The 22,537-nt window shown below is 43.9% G+C and overlaps 1 protein-coding gene across 1 annotated transcript in view; it reads right to left on the bottom strand.

Moving 5' to 3' along the window:
• Positions 1-22,537, bottom strand: part of LOC311043954 (protein unc-13 homolog B-like) — a gene marked incomplete at its 3' end in the record, with an annotated part of 110,162 nt that overhangs the window by 46,475 nt on the left and 41,150 nt on the right. The window contains exons 4-8 of the mRNA XM_084055377.1: positions 15,324-15,441; positions 14,638-14,761; positions 13,910-13,983; positions 10,145-10,196; positions 8,059-8,275 (exon numbers count right to left, since the gene is read on the bottom strand). Of these exons, the coding sequence (XP_083911503.1) occupies positions 8,059-8,275; positions 10,145-10,196; positions 13,910-13,983; positions 14,638-14,761; positions 15,324-15,441 (585 nt within the window). The remainder of the gene's footprint in view (positions 1-8,058; positions 8,276-10,144; positions 10,197-13,909; positions 13,984-14,637; positions 14,762-15,323; positions 15,442-22,537) is intronic.

Here is a 22,537-nt window from a genome sequence, read left to right as displayed (position 1 = left end):
CTCTGACGTAGGATTCAGTATATGCAATTGTGGCTTACGTTCTTGGGTTGACCCGGGTGACTGCTTTTGAGATGAGGAGGATGTTTGGTCTACCATTAACGGCTCAGTGACTGAGGTCTTGTTTCCCTGTGACATTTCTTTACGGCCGTGTGCTTGGGATGGTTGCCTAGCAAGTTGCGGTCTCTTTTGTGAAACAGATGGTAGACCCACAGTTGCAGCAGGGGTAGTGGGTAAGATTTTACCAGAAGCTGTCTGCATTGAGGGTTCTGGAGATATTCCAATTGTAGCCGGTGTTGCAGGGAGTTTCCTTGCAGACTGTGCAGTTGATGGTATTTTGGAAGCTGACTGGGTGTCTGGGAGATTTCTAGAAACTGGGATCTCTGATGGCTTCCCAGATACTAATGGTGACGTAGCACTAGTTGAGTTTGGTGATGTAGCAGCTTTGCTTGCAACTGCATCAGAGGACAGGCCAACTATTCCTCCAAGAGTTGAAAATATAGAGCTCGTCTTTTGGTTAGGCTGTTCCATAGGCTTACCATCATTTACATGTCCAATTCTAACTTCAGGAATCGGTGAATGTGCAGACTGTGCAGCTGATGGTATTTTGGAAGCTGAGTGGATCTCAGGGAGTTTTCTAGAAACTGTCATGACTGATGGCTTACCAGATACTGATGGTGATGTAGCACTAGTTGAGTTTGTTAATGTTGTAGCTTTGCTTGCAACCGCATCAGAGGACCGGCCAACAATTCCTCCAATTTTTGAAAACTGGTCCATAGGCTTATCATTTACATGTGCAATTCTAATTTCAGGAATTGGTGATTGTCTGTTTGGAGAGACTTGTTGTACATATGACCTTGGAGATGGCACATACTTAGAAGGTGAAGGTGATATTATATCTTTAATCCCCTGATTCTTCCAGTATGGCCCTCCATGACCCCCCTTTAATGCAGTTAATGTGAAATCAACAGCTTCCGGTGGCTCCTCATAATAACTACCACTTTGCATTGATTCCACTTTGATCTTTTTCAGTTTGCATGCAGAGAAGTCTACTGGTTGTTCTGCATGGGAAATTACAGATTCCTGAAACATCTGAGAAAAGCTTTCCAAATTCATGTTCATTATTCTATCACCTTTTCTAAAGGCTGAGGTTAGGTCCACGGCAGCATTCAAGGATTGTGAATCCCTTCGTGGTTGACCTGGTATCCAGAGGTCATCTTTCTCATTGTAAAGAGGAATCTTAAAGCCACAGAGGGTTGTTTTGTCTCTGGCTTTCTGTTTCAGAATGTTACCAATGTTTTCAGTGATACATCCAAGGGCCTGTACTTCCTCTGGTGCAGCACACTCATAGAGGTGCTGACCAGCTTTGTCAGTCAACAATGAGTAAATGAATTCCTCATCTGTATAAACATAATAACCACAATCTCCTACATCAGCTGGCCACCACATCCCTTGCTCCAGCAAAGAGAGCCATTGTTGATACCATTCGGAGTCCTCAAAAAACATCCCATCAACTGCATTTCCAGCACATCTACTTAAATCCATTACACCAGATGTTAAATCCATTGGGCCCTTTTTAGTTGAAAGTTGTTTTAAGAATTCGGTTGCTGATTTTAAATCAAAGTCCTTTTTATCCAATACAGCACTGCCGACAGCATTTTTATCAGGTAATTGGCTGAATTCATGCACACTACATTCAGCGACCGACTGGCGTCTACTTATCTTTGTTTTACTCTTTTCTGTTGACAGGTTGAGAACAGTCCTGTCCGCAATCCAAGGTTTTCTGTTCCTATCAAGGTCATTCAAATGGTCACAGCTGCTCCAAGTTTTGTCTCTGCAGCTCATGTCAAATAAAACAAGATTTTCGTCTGGTTCAAGAAAGCGATTTCGGCTCTCAAATAGCTGGGCAGCTTCATCTCTCCAAGGATGTGAGGGTATGTAAAACTGACTGATGTCAATTTCTCTGGGATCCAGATATCCATGATTCTCCCAAGTGGGTCCTGCCACCGTGGGCTGTATGAAACCTTGGTCTGCCTGGTAGCTTCCCTGAGGTTGAGCAGCTAGAGCTTCAGCAAGGGCATAATCATTGAGCTGCTGCCAAAGAACAGCCTCTATTAGACACTGATGCTCGTAGAGCTCTGGTGGAATAATACCATGTTCTGCGAAGTTGTATAACAGATCCTGGTAACCATACTCTTCTGATGTTCCATACAAGAGACGTTGGATTTCTTCAAGGTAATGCTGGGTTGGGTTAATGGTTGGATCTTGCCCAAGTGTCACTGTAACTCCATTTGTTGTAACTGTAGTGGTACTTGTGGGGATATCTTCCTTAGGTTTTGGTAGTAAGCGATTAAGTAGGCTTTTTTCAGTTTCCTTCCCAGCAACAGAAGTGACTGTAGTGGTACTTGTGGGGATATCTTCCTTAGCTTTTGGTAGTAAGCGATCAAGAAAGCCTTTTTCAGTTTCCTTCCCGTTAACAGAAATGCTGCTATCACCGGTGTCAGTTTTGAAAATACTGGAGAACAAGCCAGAAGGAGTGCCCCGTGTGTTGCTCTTTGTTTCCTCCTTCAGAGACTCAGAGACCGGAATCGTTTGTGTTTTTGGTGTTGAGGCCTCTTCTGTACCACTGAACACTCCTGAGAGGAAACCTTTCGGTTTTGATTCCTTGTCTATTGCCATATCCTCTACTTGCTTAGCTCGCTGAATTTGGGGTCGCCCCTGTCCAGGACGTGCCTGCTGTGGTGATTGAGGTGTCTCTTGCTGTTGAGCTTCATTTTCACCAGTTGCAAGCTTCAGAATACCTGAAAGCAAACCTCCAGGTTGACTAGGCTGTTGGGCTGCTCCTTGTTGAGGAGTTTGTGTTTTGGTTGGCTGCTGTTGTTGAGGAGGTGTCTGTCCAAAAAGGCCAGAGAAGAATCCTCCCTGTTGATCTGCAGATTGCCCTGGAATATTGGGCTTATTGTCAATATCGGGCGCAGTCTGTGGTGGGGGCTGTTGGAGCACACTGTCTGTAGATGCCAACTTGTTGAAAAGCCCGGAAAGCAGTCCACCCTGCTGTGGTTCAGGTGCTGAAGCAGCAGGCTGGGAAGGGATATTATTTTGTCTTTGAAGGGGTTGCCTGCTTCCTTGCTGTGTTTGCTGGAGGTTTGGTCGATTTCTAGGTCGCTGTTGCTGTGGTGGAGGAGGTGCTGCTGCTGAAAACAGCCCAGACAGGAAACCTCCCTGTTGACTGGGTGGCTGCTGTGGTGTATTTTGACCTGATCTTTGCATCGGTTGTGGTCCTGCTTGACTGCCTGACTGAGGCTGTGGAGATCCAGCATCAACAATTGTGTTGAATAATCCAGACAGCATCCCTGCAGGCCCACTTGGAGCCTGTTGTGGAGGGACCTGGTTTTGTGTTTTCTGGTTTTGTCGGTTTCCTACCTGCTGACTAGGTTGCTGTTGTCGTGGTTCTGAGTTTGGGGATTGACTTGGAGTAGCATTATCTTGAGCACTTATGCCAAAAAGGCCAGAAAGGAAGCCTGTTTGCTGGGGAGGTGGTTGTGGTGACTTTTGTGCTTGGTTTGGGCCAGTCCTTGCCAATTGTGGCTGGGCTGTGATAGGCGTGGGTTCTACTATCTTGTTCATCAGTCCAGAGAGAATATTACCTTGCTGCTGAGCTTGTGGACCGGGTTGTGCACCATGTAATCCTCCAGATTGTGAAGGTGAAGGGGCTGTTGCATGTGGAGGTGTTTTTTCAGTTGTTTGGCCATTCTGTTGCTGTTGGTTAGGTGGTTGACCTGGGACTGGCTGTTGCTGGTTCAAGTCAACTTTGACAGAGGTTTCTGACAAAAGTCCTTCTGGTTGAGTTTGGGGAGCAGTACTTTGAGTTGAGACTTGCACAGGCACTTCTTTTTGAGATTGCTGGTCAGCTGTACTAGACTCGGGGCTTGGTGTTGGCTGAGGAGATTGAGGCCCGGTTACAGCATCTGTGGTTATTTTCAAGAACCCAGACAAGAATCCACCAGGTTGTGCAGGGGTTGGCTGAGCAGCAGATTGTGTTTGACCTTGCTTTTGAGGTGTGTCTTGGCCAACATTACTCTCGTGTAAAGGCGTTTGTGACTGATTAGCAGAAGCAGCAACATTATCCGAGGCAAACTTTAAAAATCCAGACAGCAATCCTCCTGGTTGTGGTGCAGAGCCCTGTTGTGCCTGGGGAGAAGGTTGAGCAGCTGAAAATAGCCCTGAAAACAGCCCAGTTTGTTGTGGCTGATTAGCTGCGCCTTGGCTGTTGCTGAGGCATGGAGGCATGGTGGTATTTGGATCTTTAGATGTGGCATGGGTTTCAAACTGAGTTTCTGTCTCTGACTTGTTTTGGTCATCTGTTCCAGATGGGGTTTGCTCTCTAGACAACAGCTGTTCTAATCCAAGATCTTGGTCCTGTGTTTTTTCAGGGATACTCTGATCAGTAGACAGCTCAGGTTCATTATTAGGCTGAGTCACAGTCACAGTTGGGGTGGATTGTGGTTTACCGAGTTGCTGAGCAGTTTGGTTTGGGGCTACCTTGAAGAGGTTAGAAAACCAGCCCGTTTCTGTGTTTCCTTTTGGTACACTTTCAAGGAGAGCAGCATGAATTGGGGAGGGTGACCTCCCAGGGCTCTGGGGTGCACTTGTTCTGTTCTCATCACCAGAGGCCAACTTCAGAATCCCTGAGAACATGCCTCCTCCTTCTTTCTGGGGTTGTGATGTTGACACATTTTCAGAAGGAGATGTTATGAGTGAAGATAAGGATTTCTTAAAAGGACTGAAGAATCCAGTGTCTTCTGTACTTCCTTCAGGTTTGGGTTCAGAAATTAAATGAATATCAGGTAGCTCACCGGACGACTCAGTTTCTGGAAGAAGCTCCACTGATCCACTACCTGAACATGGAAGGAGCTCCACTGAGCTATTTCCTGAACCTGGAAGTAGCTCGACTGAGCCACTTCCTGAACCTGGAAGTAACTCCACTGAGCCACTTCCTGAACCAGGCAAAAGCTCACCTGATTCACTTCCTGAACCCAATATTCTCTCACCAGATGACTGTCGCTCTGTTTGTGAGCTAGCACTCTCGGGGCTCCTGGCTCTGTCTAAGGACTCTTGTCTGGATTCAATACGTGTTAGACTTCTTCGCTCAGATGGTTGGGGTGATGGCTGGGGCGATGGTTCTCTTGATGTAGGTGCACTGGAGAAAAGCCTCATAGGACTAAGCCTCCCTAACACAGCGTCAACCGCAGATGCAGCTTGGTTAGCAGTGGAGGTACTGCCTTGTTGCTCCACTGAGCCACTTCCTGAACCTGGCAAAAGCTCAACTGATTCACTTCCTAAGGATCCTTGTCTGGAGTCATTACGTGTTGCACTTCTTGGCTCAGATGGTTGAGGTGACGGTTGGGGTGATGGCTGGGGTGATGGTTCTCTGGATGTAGGTGCACTGGAGAAGAGCCTCAAAGGACTAAGCCTTCCTAACACAGAGTCAACCGCAGATGCAGTTTCGTTAGCAATGGAGGCACTGCCTTGCGTCGACTCCTGATCCCCTTCAGCTGGCCGACTGGATTCAGAGGATTGAAAAGGTAAAAGAGACTGGAGGGAAAACTTCTTTTCTGTTGGGTGCTCTTGAGGGGCAGGAGGAACTATAGCCACTGGAGGGCTGGTACCACCAGCTTTTGGAATGAACGAAAGAAATTTGGAAAGTCCTGACTCAGTCTGTGGAGGAGGAGCTTGAGAGGCAGGTGGCTCTGTAGCAGTACTAACTGAAGGTTCCGTGGATTCCGCACCAGGCTTTGGGATGAAGGAGAGAAGTTTTGAAATGCCAGACTCCGTTTGTGGTGGTACTGGGGAACTAGATGTAGGTCCAGAGACTTCAGCAGTTTCAGTGTTGGGCTTGGAACCTGTGATAGAGCTAAATAGGGAGCTCATGGCATTCTTTACACCAGCTATACCTTGTTCTACAGTAGTCTCCTCTTTGACTTCTACTGGCTTGGTCTCATCACTCTTAGCTTCCTCCACTTTTGGCTCGGTCTCATCACTCTTAGTTTCCTCCACTTTAGTTTGTTTAGTATCAGTTGGCAATGTTGGAAGCTTTCTCCTGACAGGTTTTGGCACTGCTGACTCATAGTTGTTGATTTCCTCCTCCTTTTCAACCAGGTATTCAGACACCGAGTCGACTAAATTCTGAAGTTCATTCATGGGATCTATGTAGTCATCGCACGGTTCTTCCTCTGGCGATAACGGATGATCTTGACCAAAGCCTGCTGTCCCTTTGTTCCAGTAGCCATGTACTCCATGAGGGGAAATAGACTTTTGGCCAGGATAATAGTAACTTTCATATTCATAAGTGACGTCACCCTCGGTGAATGTCAGATCGTCTAGCTCCTCCTCAGATCCAAAGGCGTATGGCAAGTCATCTGAAGCAAGGGAGTCATACTCACTCTGGGCCCTGATCCTCGTCGCCTCCTCCATAGCCTCCTGCTGCTCCCGAAAGGCCGCGTAGCTCTCCAGCGTGTCCTCCAGTGCAGTTTTGGCCCACAGCCTGGTCTTGTACAATAGCCCTTCTCGGTCTCTCTGTTGCCGCTGTTGCTTGACTGATGGAATGATATCAATTTCAGGAGGAGAAGTTTCGTCTTCAAAGCTGCCTGCTTCTTTATAAACTAAACGGACTTCTGCACTTGCAAAACTGCGTCTCCTTCTGCGGGACCTTCCATCCACCTCTTCTGTGTCTTCAGCCACCACTGTATCACATTCTACTGTCTGATAAAACCTGCTGCTTTTAGACTCACTGGCGACATCACGAATGTGGTAGATGATGCTTTTGTCTTCATCCTCCCATGTCTTCTGCTCGTTGTCTAGGTAGTCATCCAGGATACCGGAGTTGGGCACTTTATATTTACTTTCCCAATCGTCCACACCCATACCTGAGTCAACAGGGATTATTCTGATACCACCTTTCCTACTTGACCGCCTTTGTTTAGGCAAAAATAACAAAAGTGCCATGCAGGAAGCAGTGGAAAAAATGCAAAGGAAGAAATGGAAGAAAAGTAGAAATAAAGGTTAGACATAGCTGGAAAAAAAAGAAGAAATTAAGCAAACAATAGCATGCAATGATAAGTGATTAATAGCAAATAAAAAGGAAGGACCACAAAAGATACATGATTAGATTATAAAGTGTTTTGATATAAATACATTACTATTATATAATAATATGTATTTCTTTGCAGATGTTATATATCTGGGAATGTTATTTTTCTCAAGGTGAAAATTACAACGGCTTTTGTCGTATGTCACTTGGCAACAAGCAACGCTCGTCTTCAACTAAAAGCACAGGTGAACAAATAAAATGTTTCAAAGCCAAGGTTAAAAGTGTTTGAATCAGACAAGTGGAAAATTACGTTAAAGGCCCCTTGAGTGCAGTTAGTTAGATTTGATGCTTTTAGGGGTGCTGCAATAATGTGATTACTGATTACGATGTTACACGCAGAAGTGTGTGGGTGCGCGTGTGCGTGTGTGTGTGTGTGTGTGTGTGTGTGTGTGTGTGTGTGTGTGTGTGTGTGTGTGTGTGTGTGTGAGTGAGTGGTGGAAAGTACAGTAAAATGTTGAGGTATTTGTACTTTACTTGAGTATTTCCAATTTCCAATACTTTTACTTCTACTCCACTACATTTCAGATTAGTATTACAAAACCTTCATTAACCACTTCAGCTCTGTTTATAGTCATTTCGACCATTTGAAAATAGCCGATCTACAAGCTCACAATGTGTCGCGATGCGACGCATTTTGAGCTTGTAGATCTGCTATTTTCAAAAAAAAATGTTATACATTTGAAAACTTGCAATGGGACTTTCTGCATAATGACTACTTTTACTTTTGGTACTTTAAGTACATTTTGATGCCAATACTTTTGTACTTTTACTCAAGTACATTTTGAATTCCGGACTTTTAATTGTAACAAAGTATTTCTATATTGCAGTATTGATACTTGAGTAATACATTTGAGTACTTTTTCCACCACTGGTGTGTGTGTGTATGTGCGTGCGTGTGTGTGTCCGCTTACCTGGGCCCCCTTGGTTCTCTGTAGTCCAGCTCATAGCTGTGCAAGGAGTCCGATTCTCTAGATGTGGGCTGGTGCCGGAGCCTGTTGCCTATGGGGTACTGGTGTACAGAGGAGTTGGTCTGGGAGGTGTTGTGGTATGGCAGGGGTCGATGACCCGTCTCACTACGGTAGTCACTGTCGTCGCGGTCGTCCACTGCACTGTCGTGGTCATCTAGAGCTGGTGACAGGTGACGGCAGTTTAGCAAACACCGCCGTGCTCGTTTGGAGGCAAAATGACACAGCTGAGGAGCACCCAATTCACATTACATGCACAACATTTCCTTGTGCATGTTTAAACCTCATGAACGCTAGCGTCAATATTCTGGGGCAATGTGCCACGTTTCTAGATTGGCTGTTTTTGGCGAAGATATAGGGTGTAGAGGGGGAAAAAAAGGAGTGGACCAAGTATAGAGCCCTGGGGCAGCCCGGCAACTAAGTATACCTAAGTGCCACTTGAACCCTAGCGTCCCTTTCTTCCCTCTCTTTTTCTTTCTTTCTTTTGTTCTTTCTTACATGCCAACAAAGTCAGCAACACAACAGCAACAACAAAGACTAAATGTTTGGTGATAAGGTGGCCATTTTTCTGCCCCATCACCCAGACTTGTACTGACTAGAAGGGATAAAGATAATGGGGGCTTGTGCTGCCCTCTTGTGGTAATGTAGCAGACATTTAGAGAGAGAGAGAGAGAGAGAGAGAGAGAGAGAGAGAGAGAGAGAGAGAGAGAGAGAGAGAGAGAGAGAGAGAGAGAGAGAGAGAACTTCAAGACGTGGTAGGCATTGAAACTAATAATTTCCTCATGACATACCCGGACGTGAATATACTGTAAAAAAAACAATAATTTTGAAGGACACAAAAAACGACAAGTTGACAGACAGGTATAAATAAAAGATAGAAAAGATAGTGTTAATTTAACACTGAGAGGAACCAGATGGACCCGTGTGTACACACTCTCAGAGTTGAATTAACACAGAGCTAAATTAACAGTAGAGTGCTAGAAAGCCAGGCAATGCACAAGAGAATATCCACAAGACACAACAAGCAGTGAGCAGATGTACATACTCTGTTGTTCGCTCCATCCAAAATAACTCCAGTTGCCTGGCAGTGTGGAAGCAAGTGTTTAAAGAAGACATGGACAAGGAGAGAGGCGTTGATTTCAGAAGAATCCCTATGTGACCATAACAGCAGTTGATGGAGTCCACGTGCAATGACATCTCCGAAACGGGAAAAGTAAAGCTCTCATCAGGAAATGAGGAATGCTGGTCATGACATGAGGATCTGGGTGAATTTCAAGTGTGATGTTAGTCGTCAGAAAGATATTAGTTGATCAGGATGGAGATGGATTGACCAGTATGGAGATGGTATTGATCAGGATGGAGGAGACAGTAATGAATAGTTTTGATGGAAATGTGAAAATGAAAGAATGAGGAAAAAACGGAAGCCGTGCAAAAAAGATGAATGATTCCAAATGGGTGATGAAAATATTCGGATGTACCGTAACTGAAGAGGATACGAGGTTGAATGTAGGAAGAATGACAAAGAATGGAAATAATTGTTTCCTAAAGACCAGGACAGATGAAAGATAGGAAACACGCTCGCAGACAACCACAACTAACGTGCAAAAGTAAAGAATGGAAAAGTTAGACAATAATAAACATACTGTAAAATGAAATAGGTGCAGGTACGTGCACGCACACACACTTCTTTATTTTATTTTATTTACGGGAATTTTATTTTGACAGGATTTTTTAACCCTAACCCCAACCCCTACAGTACATGCCTAATCCTAACCCTGACCCCCCACCATGATCATTTGTAACCTTGGCTCTAAAATATTTGTCATGAAAATGAGCCCAATTTCCTTCAAGGGGGCCAGAAAAATATCCTCATAAATCACGTTTGTCTGGTTTTACTACCCTTGAGAGGACATTTTTGACAGTAATACAAGTACATGCTTGCATTCATGCACGCACGCATGCATACAGTACACGCGCACGCACGCGCACACACACACACACACACACACACACACACACAGTTGGGACTTACAGCACTGGGACGGTGCAGACGCCATCCGTCTTCGCTGACTGTCAGTTGGATACTGTCATAGAAGAAAAGACAAACAACAGATGGGATGAGTGATATGCTAATGAGTAATATGTTCAAACAAAACATTTCAGTTCATTTTCAAGGTCCTGTGTTCCTTTCCCAACTCTAGTACTTTCTGAGTGCTGTGTTCTCTCTCCTCATGGTCATGTTTAACCACGTTTACACTGGCATCCCTATTTGGGGCATTTCATTGTAGACAGCGATTTCAAGAAATGTCAAGACATTTCAAAGATATTTAAAAAAATACGAAAAACTAAATACACTTTTCACAATTTCTCAAACCAGCGATTCATCCAAAGTAAAGTATAAAGGGTGAAAGGAGCACTTCACCCACTATCAACCTCATCTTATATAACCAGTAAGACTCCCTAATCGGGAGATAAGCGACCGTAGGTCACATGTATACAGAAGAGGGCTGTAACGGCGATTGGTTCCTAGTTGTGTGGGCAATGTATAGTTTTGTTTGGTGGTCTAAGAAATGTGGTGGCAGGCATGTTGATGACATGAGTGTACACATACTGTGTAGTGTGTAGCAATTTGCGTGTTTTTAGGGGCAAAACTGTAGGAGTAGTGGGCAAAAATGTGTTGTGAAAAGCGGCCTGAAGGTGGCGCTAGAAGAGGGCCATGTGAGAAATTAGGGGTGGGGTGTCCGCGTTGCCTTGGCGGACGAATAGGTACCGGCCGCGGCTCTCCCGGACGCTCCTAGCCCGAGTTACGGCATTTTATGTGAGCTGCAGTGGCAGGGGGTCCTCCACTGGGGGCGCCACCACTTTTGCATCCGTTCTGGAGCACCAGGAGTGGGTGGTCCCCGGGAATGCCCCGTGAGCAGCCCCGTTGGGGTGGTCATTTGGTAATTTGTCCACATGTGCTCATTTTTTACACTTGGGGGTCCCCGAGGCAGCTGGGGGTCCCTGGAGCTCCGGGGGTCCTTGGAGGGTGTAGTTTGGCAGGTAAGGAGTGTGTGTGCAAAATCTGGCATGGATCGGGGCAACGGGTGCGGAGATATGAGCAGGGCAAAAGTGTGACGGGACGTGTGTGACGGAGGGACGCACGGACACCTGGAGCAGGTTTCTATAGTAAATGCGACCTACGGTCGCAATTAGTCCTCCCTAATGCTCATTATAAGATGGCACCATTTATGTCTAGCCTGGCATGGCCAGACTAATATCACTGCGAAGATATTAGTCTGGAATCTCTGTGTGGAACCAGCATTTCGAGGGGCAAATTAAAAAAAAATGCTTCTAGTGATAAACCCGCCGCATATTTGCATCATCGGAAGGCAGGATTGGTCATTGGTCATTTTTTATTGGTGCAAAAACAATGGCTTCCATTTCAGAACACTAACTTTCCAGGAAGAGATAGGCTGTAGTTTCTATTAGCTTGGAATCCCCATCGATGATGTCATTGGTAGGCAGGTTTCTGAACTGTTCCAGGCCCACCAAAGAGTCACAGAGTGAGTAGACAGAAATGGTTAAATCGTGTACTGTAATTCAGGAGGACTGGTGAATCGATAGTGTGCATCCGTATAAGTGACAGTGTGTCAGTGATTGTCTGCCCTGGAAACCTGTCCCATCTCTTGCCTTCTGCTCAATGCATCCTGGGATACTCTCAGGCCCATGTCACGGTGAATTAGATAAGTGGCTCTCAACCTTTCCAAGCCGCGACCCCAAAATGTTTGCCCGTTTCTTATATTATTTGACAATTTGGTCAAAATTTGACCAGTTTTTTTTTTTCTTTTTTTTCCTATAGTGTAGTTTGTTGATTACTTTTGATGCAGTATCAAAAAAGGTCTTAAAAGTCCTTAAATTGTTACTTTACGGTCATCTGGAGACCCACAAAAAATCATGGGGACCTACCCACAGGATTCTTTGCGGCTTCCCGACCCACAGGTTTGATCAAGCAGGTCAAGAAAATGAACGAATGACTCTCAATTTGCAATGGTGTGTCAGATGTACTTTACTGACATCGCTTTTAGACACGCATACAATAGAGCTGATTGCGTTCTTGTTAGTTGTGTATTGCTGCTCTCAAACCACAATAGGCTCTATGCACAGCAGCCATGGCCTATTAGAAAGAAAGAAACTTCCTTATTTCCTTCACAGGTCTTACCAATTATACTAATTAAGGCTCTGTTCCACTTAATGTATTCCAGACCAGAATAATGGCAGTAATATTAGCCAACTACTTGAATTTGATGCATTAAGACCAATTCATCTCACTTCCGCAAACGTTTTATAACGGTGGCTCTCAACCTGACAGCGCAGCATGTGAGAGTGGTGAGCCTGAGCGGACTGCAGAACAAATAATGACCACCTGTCCCCTGTACAGACCACCTTCAGAGGCCAAGTGGGACCAGAGACAATGGCGTGGCTACATGACACTGAGTTGGACATTTGACTATAATGAATTGCATTTTTATAGCGCTTTTCCAAGTGCTCAAAGCGCTTTACAATGGTTCATTCAATCATACAGGGGGGGGCATTGGGAGGTGGAGCGGCGAAGAGTCAACGCCAGCGCCCCCACTTTTTCCCACATTCACACACCAATGGTGGCAAGCTAGCGCCGACCGAATCGTTGGAGGCAATGTAGGGTTCAGTGTCTTGCCCAAGGACACTTCGACATGTGGACAGAATTCAAACCGCCGACCCACGGATCATTGGACGACCTGCTCTACCTCCTGAGCCACAGCCGCCCTCAAGACGATAATACACGACGATGACACACGAAAAAAGAAGTCAACCTGTGGGCCGGGGATCACTAGCGGGCTGTGTGGGTATTGCAAGTGGGCCCCCCGAATAATTGGCACAACACAAATGTCAAGGGGTTTTTCTTTAAAAAAACGTGAAACGTTTGAAAAGTGAGTTATACTTTTAGTATCAATACTGTTTTAAGTAAAACATTTGAGTACTTTTTCCACCACTGCAGAGATGCAATGTTGGTTAGGTGTGAATGGGGCATTACTCAACAGCACAATGCTGTAGTAACACACATGCACCACAAGAAGGCAGCAGTGGTCAAAAATAGTCTAAAAATATCCCCTGTGACTGCAGAAACACTGCGCCACAACTTCACATTTAAGTGAGAGAACTCCAACTAAAGAGTATGGAAACAATACAACAGCATAGCAGCGTGAAATTCACTGATATTAGTCATGAATATAAAACCAAGCAACTCAACAAATCAGTTTCTACAGGCAGCACTTATCTTGTACTATACTCTATCAAAATTCTTAGTCTGGATTCAATTCAGGCAGATAATACTGATAACACAAGAAAAGTGTCAGATGTCTATCCACCTATACATGATTTTTGTGCTTTAGTGGTGGGTTAAATTGGGAGATCAAGTGCTTCTCAACTCCGTTTGAAGTTTGAAGCCCACAGTGTTCGTTTATAAAATGCGGTTCACTGACATCAAGTCTTTATGCAACAAGCCTGTCCACTGGTTTTGCTGACTAGACCTGTGAATAATAATAATAATAATAATAATAATAATAATAATAATAATAATAATAATAATAATAATAATAACAACAAAACGTTATCATCAAGCAGCTCAAAGTGCTTTACATTAAAGAGATAATGAATAGGAAGCAAACTAATTTTCATTAAAAAAATATGGCAACACCCCCCCCCGCCCCCTCCCCCAAGCAACCCACCCCACCCCACCAGTCCAGTGTCAGCGTCACGCGACAGGTCCTGCACTCACCTGGTCGTGTATCCTCATGGTGTTGATGCGCTCCAGCTTACTGGTCCAGTACTGAGCCTCTTCATCTGGGATATCTGAGGATCCACAGGGAGGAGGAGGAGGAGGAGGAGGAGGAGGAGGAGGAAGCACAAGAAAGTTAAAAATGAATGAGAAAGTGCTGGTGTGGGCGCTGAGAGGAAGGCAGGACACAAGGAAAACCCATATAGATAGATAAACAGACAGACAGACAGACAGACAGACACCAGCGCTGGAAGAGGTACTCAGATATTTTACTTAACCCACTAAGGCCGATTCTAAAAATGTCTTCTAAATCCTATCAGTTTTTTTTAAAGAACTTGTGTTGCAATATCAGTGGTGCTCAAAGTTTTTCATGCCAAGGACCCGTTTTTTTTCGGAAAACTGTTAGAACTGTTAGAAGACATTTTTAGAATCAGCCTCAGGTCTTAATGGGTTAACATCAACCATACAGATGAACTAGTTATATTGTATAAAGATACACAGATTGATTAAAATAACATACAGTATATTCATTAAAAGTTGTGGATTGCAGCCTTAACACCTACTGTACTGACAGTCAGATGGAGAAAGTGTGAAAGTGCTTTCAGAGAGATTGGTGATTTGAGTGTTTTTGGTGTTATATATCGGGAGCACACTGGGTTTTAGGGATTCTCTTCAAAACCGTGTCAAAAACTGTGTGTGCGCGCGTGTGCGTGCGTGTGTGTACAAACCAAAGGGCAGCTCAAAGCGTGTGTCCAGCAGCACTTGGTGTGGCGTGGGGCTGGTGGTTCCACAGATCTCATCCTCTCTCATCAGAACCTCTGAATCCAGAGAGGTCCATTCTCCTGGACCCTCCTGGAGGCAAGCGAGAGAGAGAGAGAGAGAGAGAGAGAGAGAGAGAGAGAGAGAGAGAGAGAGAGAGAGAGAGAGAGAGAGAGAGAGAGAGAGAGAGAGAGAGAGAGAAAGAGAGAGAAAGTGAGTGACTGAGTGAACAGGAAGCTAAAAACACAGACAAAGTCATTCATCAAGAACAACGGTGTCATCAGAGATGAGGGCAAGAATGAGGAAGTGAAGAACACAGTCCAGTTCAAGTGGAGACAAAACACAAGGAATAAATTCAAGGCGAGGAGGAGAGGAGGGCTGAGGAAGAGGAGTGAGGAAGATGAGCAAAGAAGAGGAGTGAGGAAGAGGAGTGAGGCAGCAGTGCATGGTATTAACCGTTTGAGACAGAGTACACAAGTCCAACATTAACAGTTGCATTATTGATGACCACGCACGGACTGACTCACTTTAACACTGAGGAAAATGTAACAGGAACACGATGCAGAGGCAGACGGACCGCCCTGCCTCAGAATACTGTCTGCCAACATGCTGTGTTGTGTGTGTGTGTGTGTGTGTGTGTGTGTGTGTGTGTTACCTCATCAGACTGACGGATAGCGTCCAGGGGTATGAGGGCCGTGCCAATCAAAGTATCCCAGATCAGACCTTTGTTCCACAGCTCTACCACCAAGCCAGAGTCCAGGTGACTGATCTCACTGCAACACACACACGCACACACATTTTAATTCTATATTTGAATCCACAAATTAATATTAATTTACAGGGAAACAAATATAACAGCGTTAGACAGTTCATGGACACCTAAGGGTACATACAGTACTCTATAGCACCTTCTCCTCCACACAGTCAAACTGCCTATAACAACTGAAACAAAGCAATAGTTGGCAAGTTGTTTGGCTTTGCCCTTTGTCATGCCAGCGATTTTCAGGCCACTTGTGGTAAGTTTACATGCATGGCCCAGGCTTCCAAATATGAGTATACAGAGTCTACATCTGTACCCAAAGTGTCTTATGATTCCAAGTAACGGTTGGTACTTTGAATGTTTAGTTGTAATTTACTGTTTTATTGGAGCATACTGTAGATTCTCTTATAATAAAATGGAGAGCGGACACTCCCCTCACTTTGACAGTATGAAAGCTGACCGAACGACAGTGCAGAGTCAGACAGTAGGAGAGCTGAGAGCGAGACAGTGTAGGAGAGACAGACAGCAGGAGAGCTGAGAGCGAGACAATGTAGGAGAGACAGACAGTAGGAGAGCTGAGAGCGAGACAATGTAGGAGAGACAGACAGTAGGAGAGCTGAGAGCGAGACAATGTAGGAGAGACAGACAGTAGGAGAGCTGAGAGCGAGATAGTGTAGGAGAGACAGACAGTAGGAGAGCTGAGAGCAAGACAATGTAGGAGAGACAGACAGTAGGAGAGCTGAGAGGGAGACAGTGTAGAGAGAGACAGACAGCAGGAGAGCTGAGAGGGAGACAGTGTAGGAGAGACAGACAGAAGGAGAGCTGAGAGGGAGACAGTGTAGGAGAGACTCAAAGTAGGAGAGCTGAGAGGAGACAGTGTAGGAGAGACACAAAGTAGGAGAGCTGACAGTGTAGGAGAGACAGACAGTAGGAAAGCTTTTGGGAAATGTCCGATATGTTTGATATTTATGTTTGACAATATCACAATTTAACAATTTAATTTAAAATGTTAACCCTAACTCTAAGAAATGTGATCACATTACACCCATCCAGGGGTCCTCACCATGCTGGCTTGTGCATTTTTGTCAAAATTCAAGTTTTGCCATGGACATACTTTTGTGCACTCTCAGAGTAATGGGGGTCCTTTATGTTATGAAAATAAAAAGGTGAAAACCACTATTTTACTCCTAATGTGCCATAGTGTCACAGTAAATCAGTGTCACATATATTCTGAAGAAAACCTGGAGACTGACAAATTGGGTCTTATGATCAAAATGACATTATGTTATGTAAAGATTTGCCACGGAAAAGGCCAAGCCTTGCCACGGACACATTTCGTCCATGTACAGTACAAACACATTGATGACCTCTGCACCCATCTTAGCTGCACTTCACTGGTTACCTGTTTTCATTTCAGAATAGATTTTAATGATAACTTTTAACCCAAATCTTTGCTTCTGGAGGTCCCTAGAACAAAATATTTTGAGATGGGGGGGGGGGTCCGCGGACAAACACATATCATTTTGGGGGTCCTTGACATGAAAAAGGTTTGAGAACCACTGATATTATAGCAACATATATATATATATATATAATTATTTTTTACTGTTAGGATTTAGAAGAAATGTGTAGAATCCCCAGAAGCAAAGATTTGAGTAAAAAAGAAATTCACTTTAAAAAATATATATTTGCTAAATCTGGCCTCCAGCTACATCAAAGACATGCTGACCCTCTATGAGCCTGCAGGGCGCTGCCTTAGATCCTCAGGTAAGGCTCTCCTGGAAGTCCCCATGTCTCGCCTCATTACTCTTTGGCAGTCCGGACCTCAGATCCTCGGGGAGGGCATTCCAAAGCCTGGGTGGCTTTGGAATGCCCTCCCCGAGGATCTGAGGTTATCAAAATCAGTGTCTTCTTTTAAATCACTTTTGAAAACATACTTTTATGTTAAGGCCTTTTCTTAGTGGTTTTGCCTTTTTATCATTTTTTGTATTATTCGTTATTAATAGTTTAATAATTACCGTGTGTTACCCATTGATTTTATGTGCTGTTTTAACTCTTATGATTATTATGCTGCTCTTTTATCTCGTTCTTTATTGCACTTTATAACCTTGTTTGGAAATACAAATAAATTCATTATCGTTATCATCATAACTCCTATCATTATAGCGTCCCTATTTTGCACCAATTTGCAAGATTTTCCAAGATTTTCCAAAACTCGCATTGTGAGCTTGTATAGATCTGCTATTTCTGCTGTTTTTAATGATTTATTTTTGTTTCTTTTTTTTTATTGAACCCTGGCCATTTCTATCCAACCCCACATATAAGGATGCAAGGCAGAGGACAAGAGCATGTGCGTCTAAACAGTCTTGGATCATTCTTACTTTTGGAATTGAACTTGCCAGTAAAAGCATTAGAGAGGTTTATTGAAAGAGACGCAGAAAGGTCAGCATTTGTTTAAAATCAAAACACACGGAAACAACAGCCCACACAGACAGACAGCCAGACAGACAGACAGACAGACAGACAGACAGACAGACACCCAAACAATGACAGACAACTCTGAACGTTAACGCCAGCTTTGTAAATCACATCAAAAGATTGTGAAAGAGAGGATACAAAGAAAAAACTCAGCGCCATTCTAAATGAGACTGATTAATTGAGTTCTTTATCCAATATTGGCATCTTGGGACAGGTGTTTAGTCGACGAGCCTGGGTGTGTGTGTGTGTGTGTGTGTACGTGTCGACTGACAGCGTTGATAATAACATTCTGTCAAGACCTACGGTATCAGCCAAACGCTCAACCCATAATGAATCTCAGCACTTCCTCAAAATAAAAAAAAGGCCTTCTGTTTATTATGAGGATGTTTTAATGCGACATCGGATCATATCTGTTTACTGAGTGTTGTGAATATTATACAATGTATGCGTGCTGACCTTTTCTCTACCGAACGTTCTCTACCTAACTCCTCGTATGCAGTTTCACATCACTGACATAATGAAAAAGTAATTGGCTTTCTTTATGCTAGGGGTGCAAACCCGAGGTGCAGTGCCTCTTAACCTTATTTCCTGTCCCCTTGTCACTCTACCGTTTCGTGGTTACAGCTAGTCTAGCAACGTTTGCAATGTTTGCAGAGGTGATTCGTGGATGGATGTCTTATCTGGTCATCTCGCAGCCTTCCTTCTACGAGAAGAGCCACATGCACCAGTGGAGGAAAGCCACAGCACATCCTACCATCAGCACATCTGTCTGACAAACCAGGATGTGGCAAAGGGGCCCTGTCGATGTCTTCACTTATCTCATCTGATGAACTTTTGCACTTCACTCCACATACAGTACACACATATAGGCATCATTTATTATGCCTATATGTTAGGCATTAATAGCTACACCAATACGAGACCGCCTCGGTGGGCTGTCCAACACAAATTCTGACAAAAATGTTTAAATGTGACTGCCTGTCTTTCAATAAATTAGAACATGTTGACTCGTTTGAGACTCAATGTGTTCCCGATGCATCGCTCTTCTATATGCTGCTATAACTGAGAACCTTGTGTTTTCCAATGATCCACATCATCTGAGTAGACTTTGAAAGACTTCAAGAATAAAAATCATTACACTGAGTGACATCATCTTGTGAAATTAAACGCTATACAGTAAACCTATACCATTCAGACATGGATACACGAGGAGCTGGAGTTGGATCTATTGAAGATAGCGGTTTTAGCAGCCGATACAATCTCGCCCATGAATGACCACAAAGAGAAATCACACTTAACCACCTTAACGTCTAACTATGAAACTAAAATAGCTCACAACATAATCTACGAGATCTACCAAGCTCAAGCCGTGAGTAGCTTTTAAAAATGTTGAATAGGGCCATCATTCTGATTACAGTCTGATGAACCAGGATGCATTTGAAATTGTCAAGTGTACAGGGAATCATTGTGAACTTATTACCACTCAAAAATTATGATCCATTTCTAAGAGGACAGCTCCTTTCATTTGTCTGATGAGACCTTTAATACAGTGGTTCTCAAACCTTTTCATGTCAAGGACCCCCAAAATAACATGTATTTGGCCGCGGACCCCCATCTCAAAATATGTTGTTCCAGAGACCCCAGAAGCACAGATTTGAGTTACAAATGTTCTCTTTAAAAAATATATATATATATACGTATATATATATATATATATATTCAAAGTTTTCAAGTTTTCACAATTTTTCTAAAATAGCAGATCTACAAGCTCATAGCACGGCACTCGGTGCTGCGCTATGCTTGTATATCTGCTATTTCTGAATAGCCAAAGTATAAAAGGTTAAAAATTAATGACTATGATGCTATATTAACACATGCTGGGGACCCCCTGGAACGCCCCCACGGAGCCCTAGGGGTCCCCGAACCCCACTTTGAGAACCAATGCTTTAATAAACTCTGAATTCAATTCAATTCTATTTTATTATAGCGCCAAATCACAAGTTTTCTCATGACACTTTAGATACAGCGCTGCACTTACATAGCTACAGTACAGGAAATAGCCCGCCTATAAACTCACGATATTGTGAACTTGCTACCCTTTTTTTTCTTTTTGCTAGTTTCGAAAATGTTTAAATTTGCCTATATTGACATGCCCACAATGCGGACACCAGGCTGAAAGTGGTTAAACTTTACGCTGAAAGGAAAAGCTAAGTGTTTCGTCTGTCAAAAACAGTTTGGGGTAAAGCTCAAGGCTGCACTGAAAGCATCACCACTTAACCCATTGAGACCGGGAACACATCTGTGTCATTTTAGATTTGAGCTACAGTATAACCATTATTTTTTATACTTTGGCGATTCAAAAATAGCAGATCTACAAGCTCGTAGCGCGGCACCGAGTGCCGCGCTACGAGCTTGTAGATCTACTATTTTTGAAAAATCGTGAACAATCTTTGAATACATGTATTTTTTTTAAACAACATTTTTAACTCAAATCTTTGCTTCTGGGGGTCCCTGGAACAACATATTTTGATGGGGATCTGCGGCCAAAAACATATCATTTCGGGACATTTGACAGTTACAAAAGTTTGCTTGAAAATATATATATTCAAAGATTTGCACAAAATGTTGAGGAAAAAATGCAGATCTACAAGCTCATCATCGCTATGAGCTTGTATATCTGCTATTTTTGAATAGCCAAAGACATCTAAAATGACACAGATGCGTTCCCGGTCTTAATGACTTAAAGAGAGGCAGAGACCAGGGAATTCTATCAGCAGGAGTGAGATTACAGATTTAGAGTCTAGAGTGCAGTTCAGAGAGCAGAACATTTTATTTTTTGTCAAGCCTGTTACAAGTTTGGTCCAATAGCAGTGTGTGGCTCAGAGTACTGAAAATAAAACTACGCTGCATCATTCTCCTCTCTATCCAGCCTTACCATCCACCACACCTCTTATCTCGCTCTAATCTGCAGGGCGTTTGTCCAGGACAGAGTATGAGTATCTCTCTCTCTCTCTCTCTCTCTCTGTCCCCGTCTGTCTGTCTGTCTGTCTCTCTCACACACACACACACGCACACGCACGCACACACACACACTCACACACACACACACACACACACACACACACACACACACACACACGATTTTTGAATAACCAAAGTATAAAAGCTTAAAGCGGTTACAATTATTGTGATGCTATATTAACACATTTTACTGGGGACCCCCTGGAACCCCCCCAAGGACCCCTGGGGGTCCCCGGACCCCACTTTGAGAACCAACGCACTAGAGTCAAGCTGATCATCCTTGCAGGGTTTGAATCCCGTGTAGAACATAAATGTTAGGATTGTAGCAATAACTTTAACTATAACAATAAGGATTTTATAGTGGGTGCTGAGGACAATATGGTGAACATCATTGCTGCCTTATGGGGTGGGGTCAAATTACCTTGTGCGTGCCCCCCTGACTCTGGCTGTGTTAATATGTGCACGTGTCATGTCTGAGCTGGGAGTTAGGACACACGTCCGCCACTATACCCCACTGGTTTACGTGCCTTTTCTAAATCTCAGGTTACAGTTTGAGGAACGCAATTTCTGTTCTTCTGCGAGAAACCTCCAGCAGAGCTCTGCCCAGCACGTTGTCGCCGCTGTCTGCCACTCCCCACCGCTCCCCACCGAGTCAAACTGTTGCTAATGACGGCGGGCGCTAATTAGCCATTTAGCGCTAGAAGTCCTGGGGTTCGGTTGCTCTCTATCTTAAAGGAATACTTCGCCCCAAAATGTTTTTTTTTACGGCGTGGCTCTGCAGGAGGCTAGCCGTCTATGAGAGGGCCTGTGTGTGTGTGTGTGTGTGTGTGTGTGTGTGTGTGTGTGTGTGTGTGTGTGTGTCTGGACTGTTCAGCACCAAACTAAGCACATATGTTTTATATTTTTTTATATTTAACTTCAATGTTATAATGTAAGTCAAAGGGGGCTGTGTCTGGTCGCGCTGAAACTTTGACTTCAGCATAGATACAGTACGTATATGTCATAGGCGAGAAGTTCCCAACCCCCCAGTTGGTATCTTTATAACCAACCTCGAGCGTATGGCGTAAGTCAATGCGCGAATTCACTGTCCCATGGCAGTGACAACACCGACGAATCCTTGGTATCTTTATCCTATACCTCTTTTCAACCAGCGTCGCCGCGTCGAGCGTACATACATCCATGCTACAAGCTGTATTTTTTCACGCTTGCGCTAATGAAACACTAGCAGGATTATCATTTAATGTCAACATTCAAGTACAACTATAGAATGTGTGATAAAAAATGGGAGATCCGGGCACTCAAGAGTTAAAAGAGGGAGCGGCCTTTATTAAACCAACATGTTTCGACCACAAGCGGGGTCTTTATCAGGACTTTAATAAAGGCTTTTAACTTGAGTGCCCGGATCTCCCATTTTTTAAATCTAATGTCTAATCCCGTTCTGATCCAGGAGCACTACTATTTTACTACTTTGTTGACTTTTGCGTCTCCGGTGAGCACCTGGCTGTCTCGTTAATTCTCTCGCCTATTAGAATGTGTAACCCAGATAAAAGAATGTGTCCCTGAGTTGACATAACCTTTTGTAATCATCCTCTTGTGGATAGAACATGATA

This window comes from Gymnoscopelus microlampas (assembly GCF_963454915.1).
Source record: "Gymnoscopelus microlampas genome assembly, chromosome: 4".
NCBI lineage: Eukaryota > Metazoa > Chordata > Actinopteri > Myctophiformes > Myctophidae > Gymnoscopelus > Gymnoscopelus microlampas.
The sequence above is the reverse complement of the archived record's forward strand: the minus strand, read 5'-3'. Positions and strand labels throughout refer to the sequence as shown.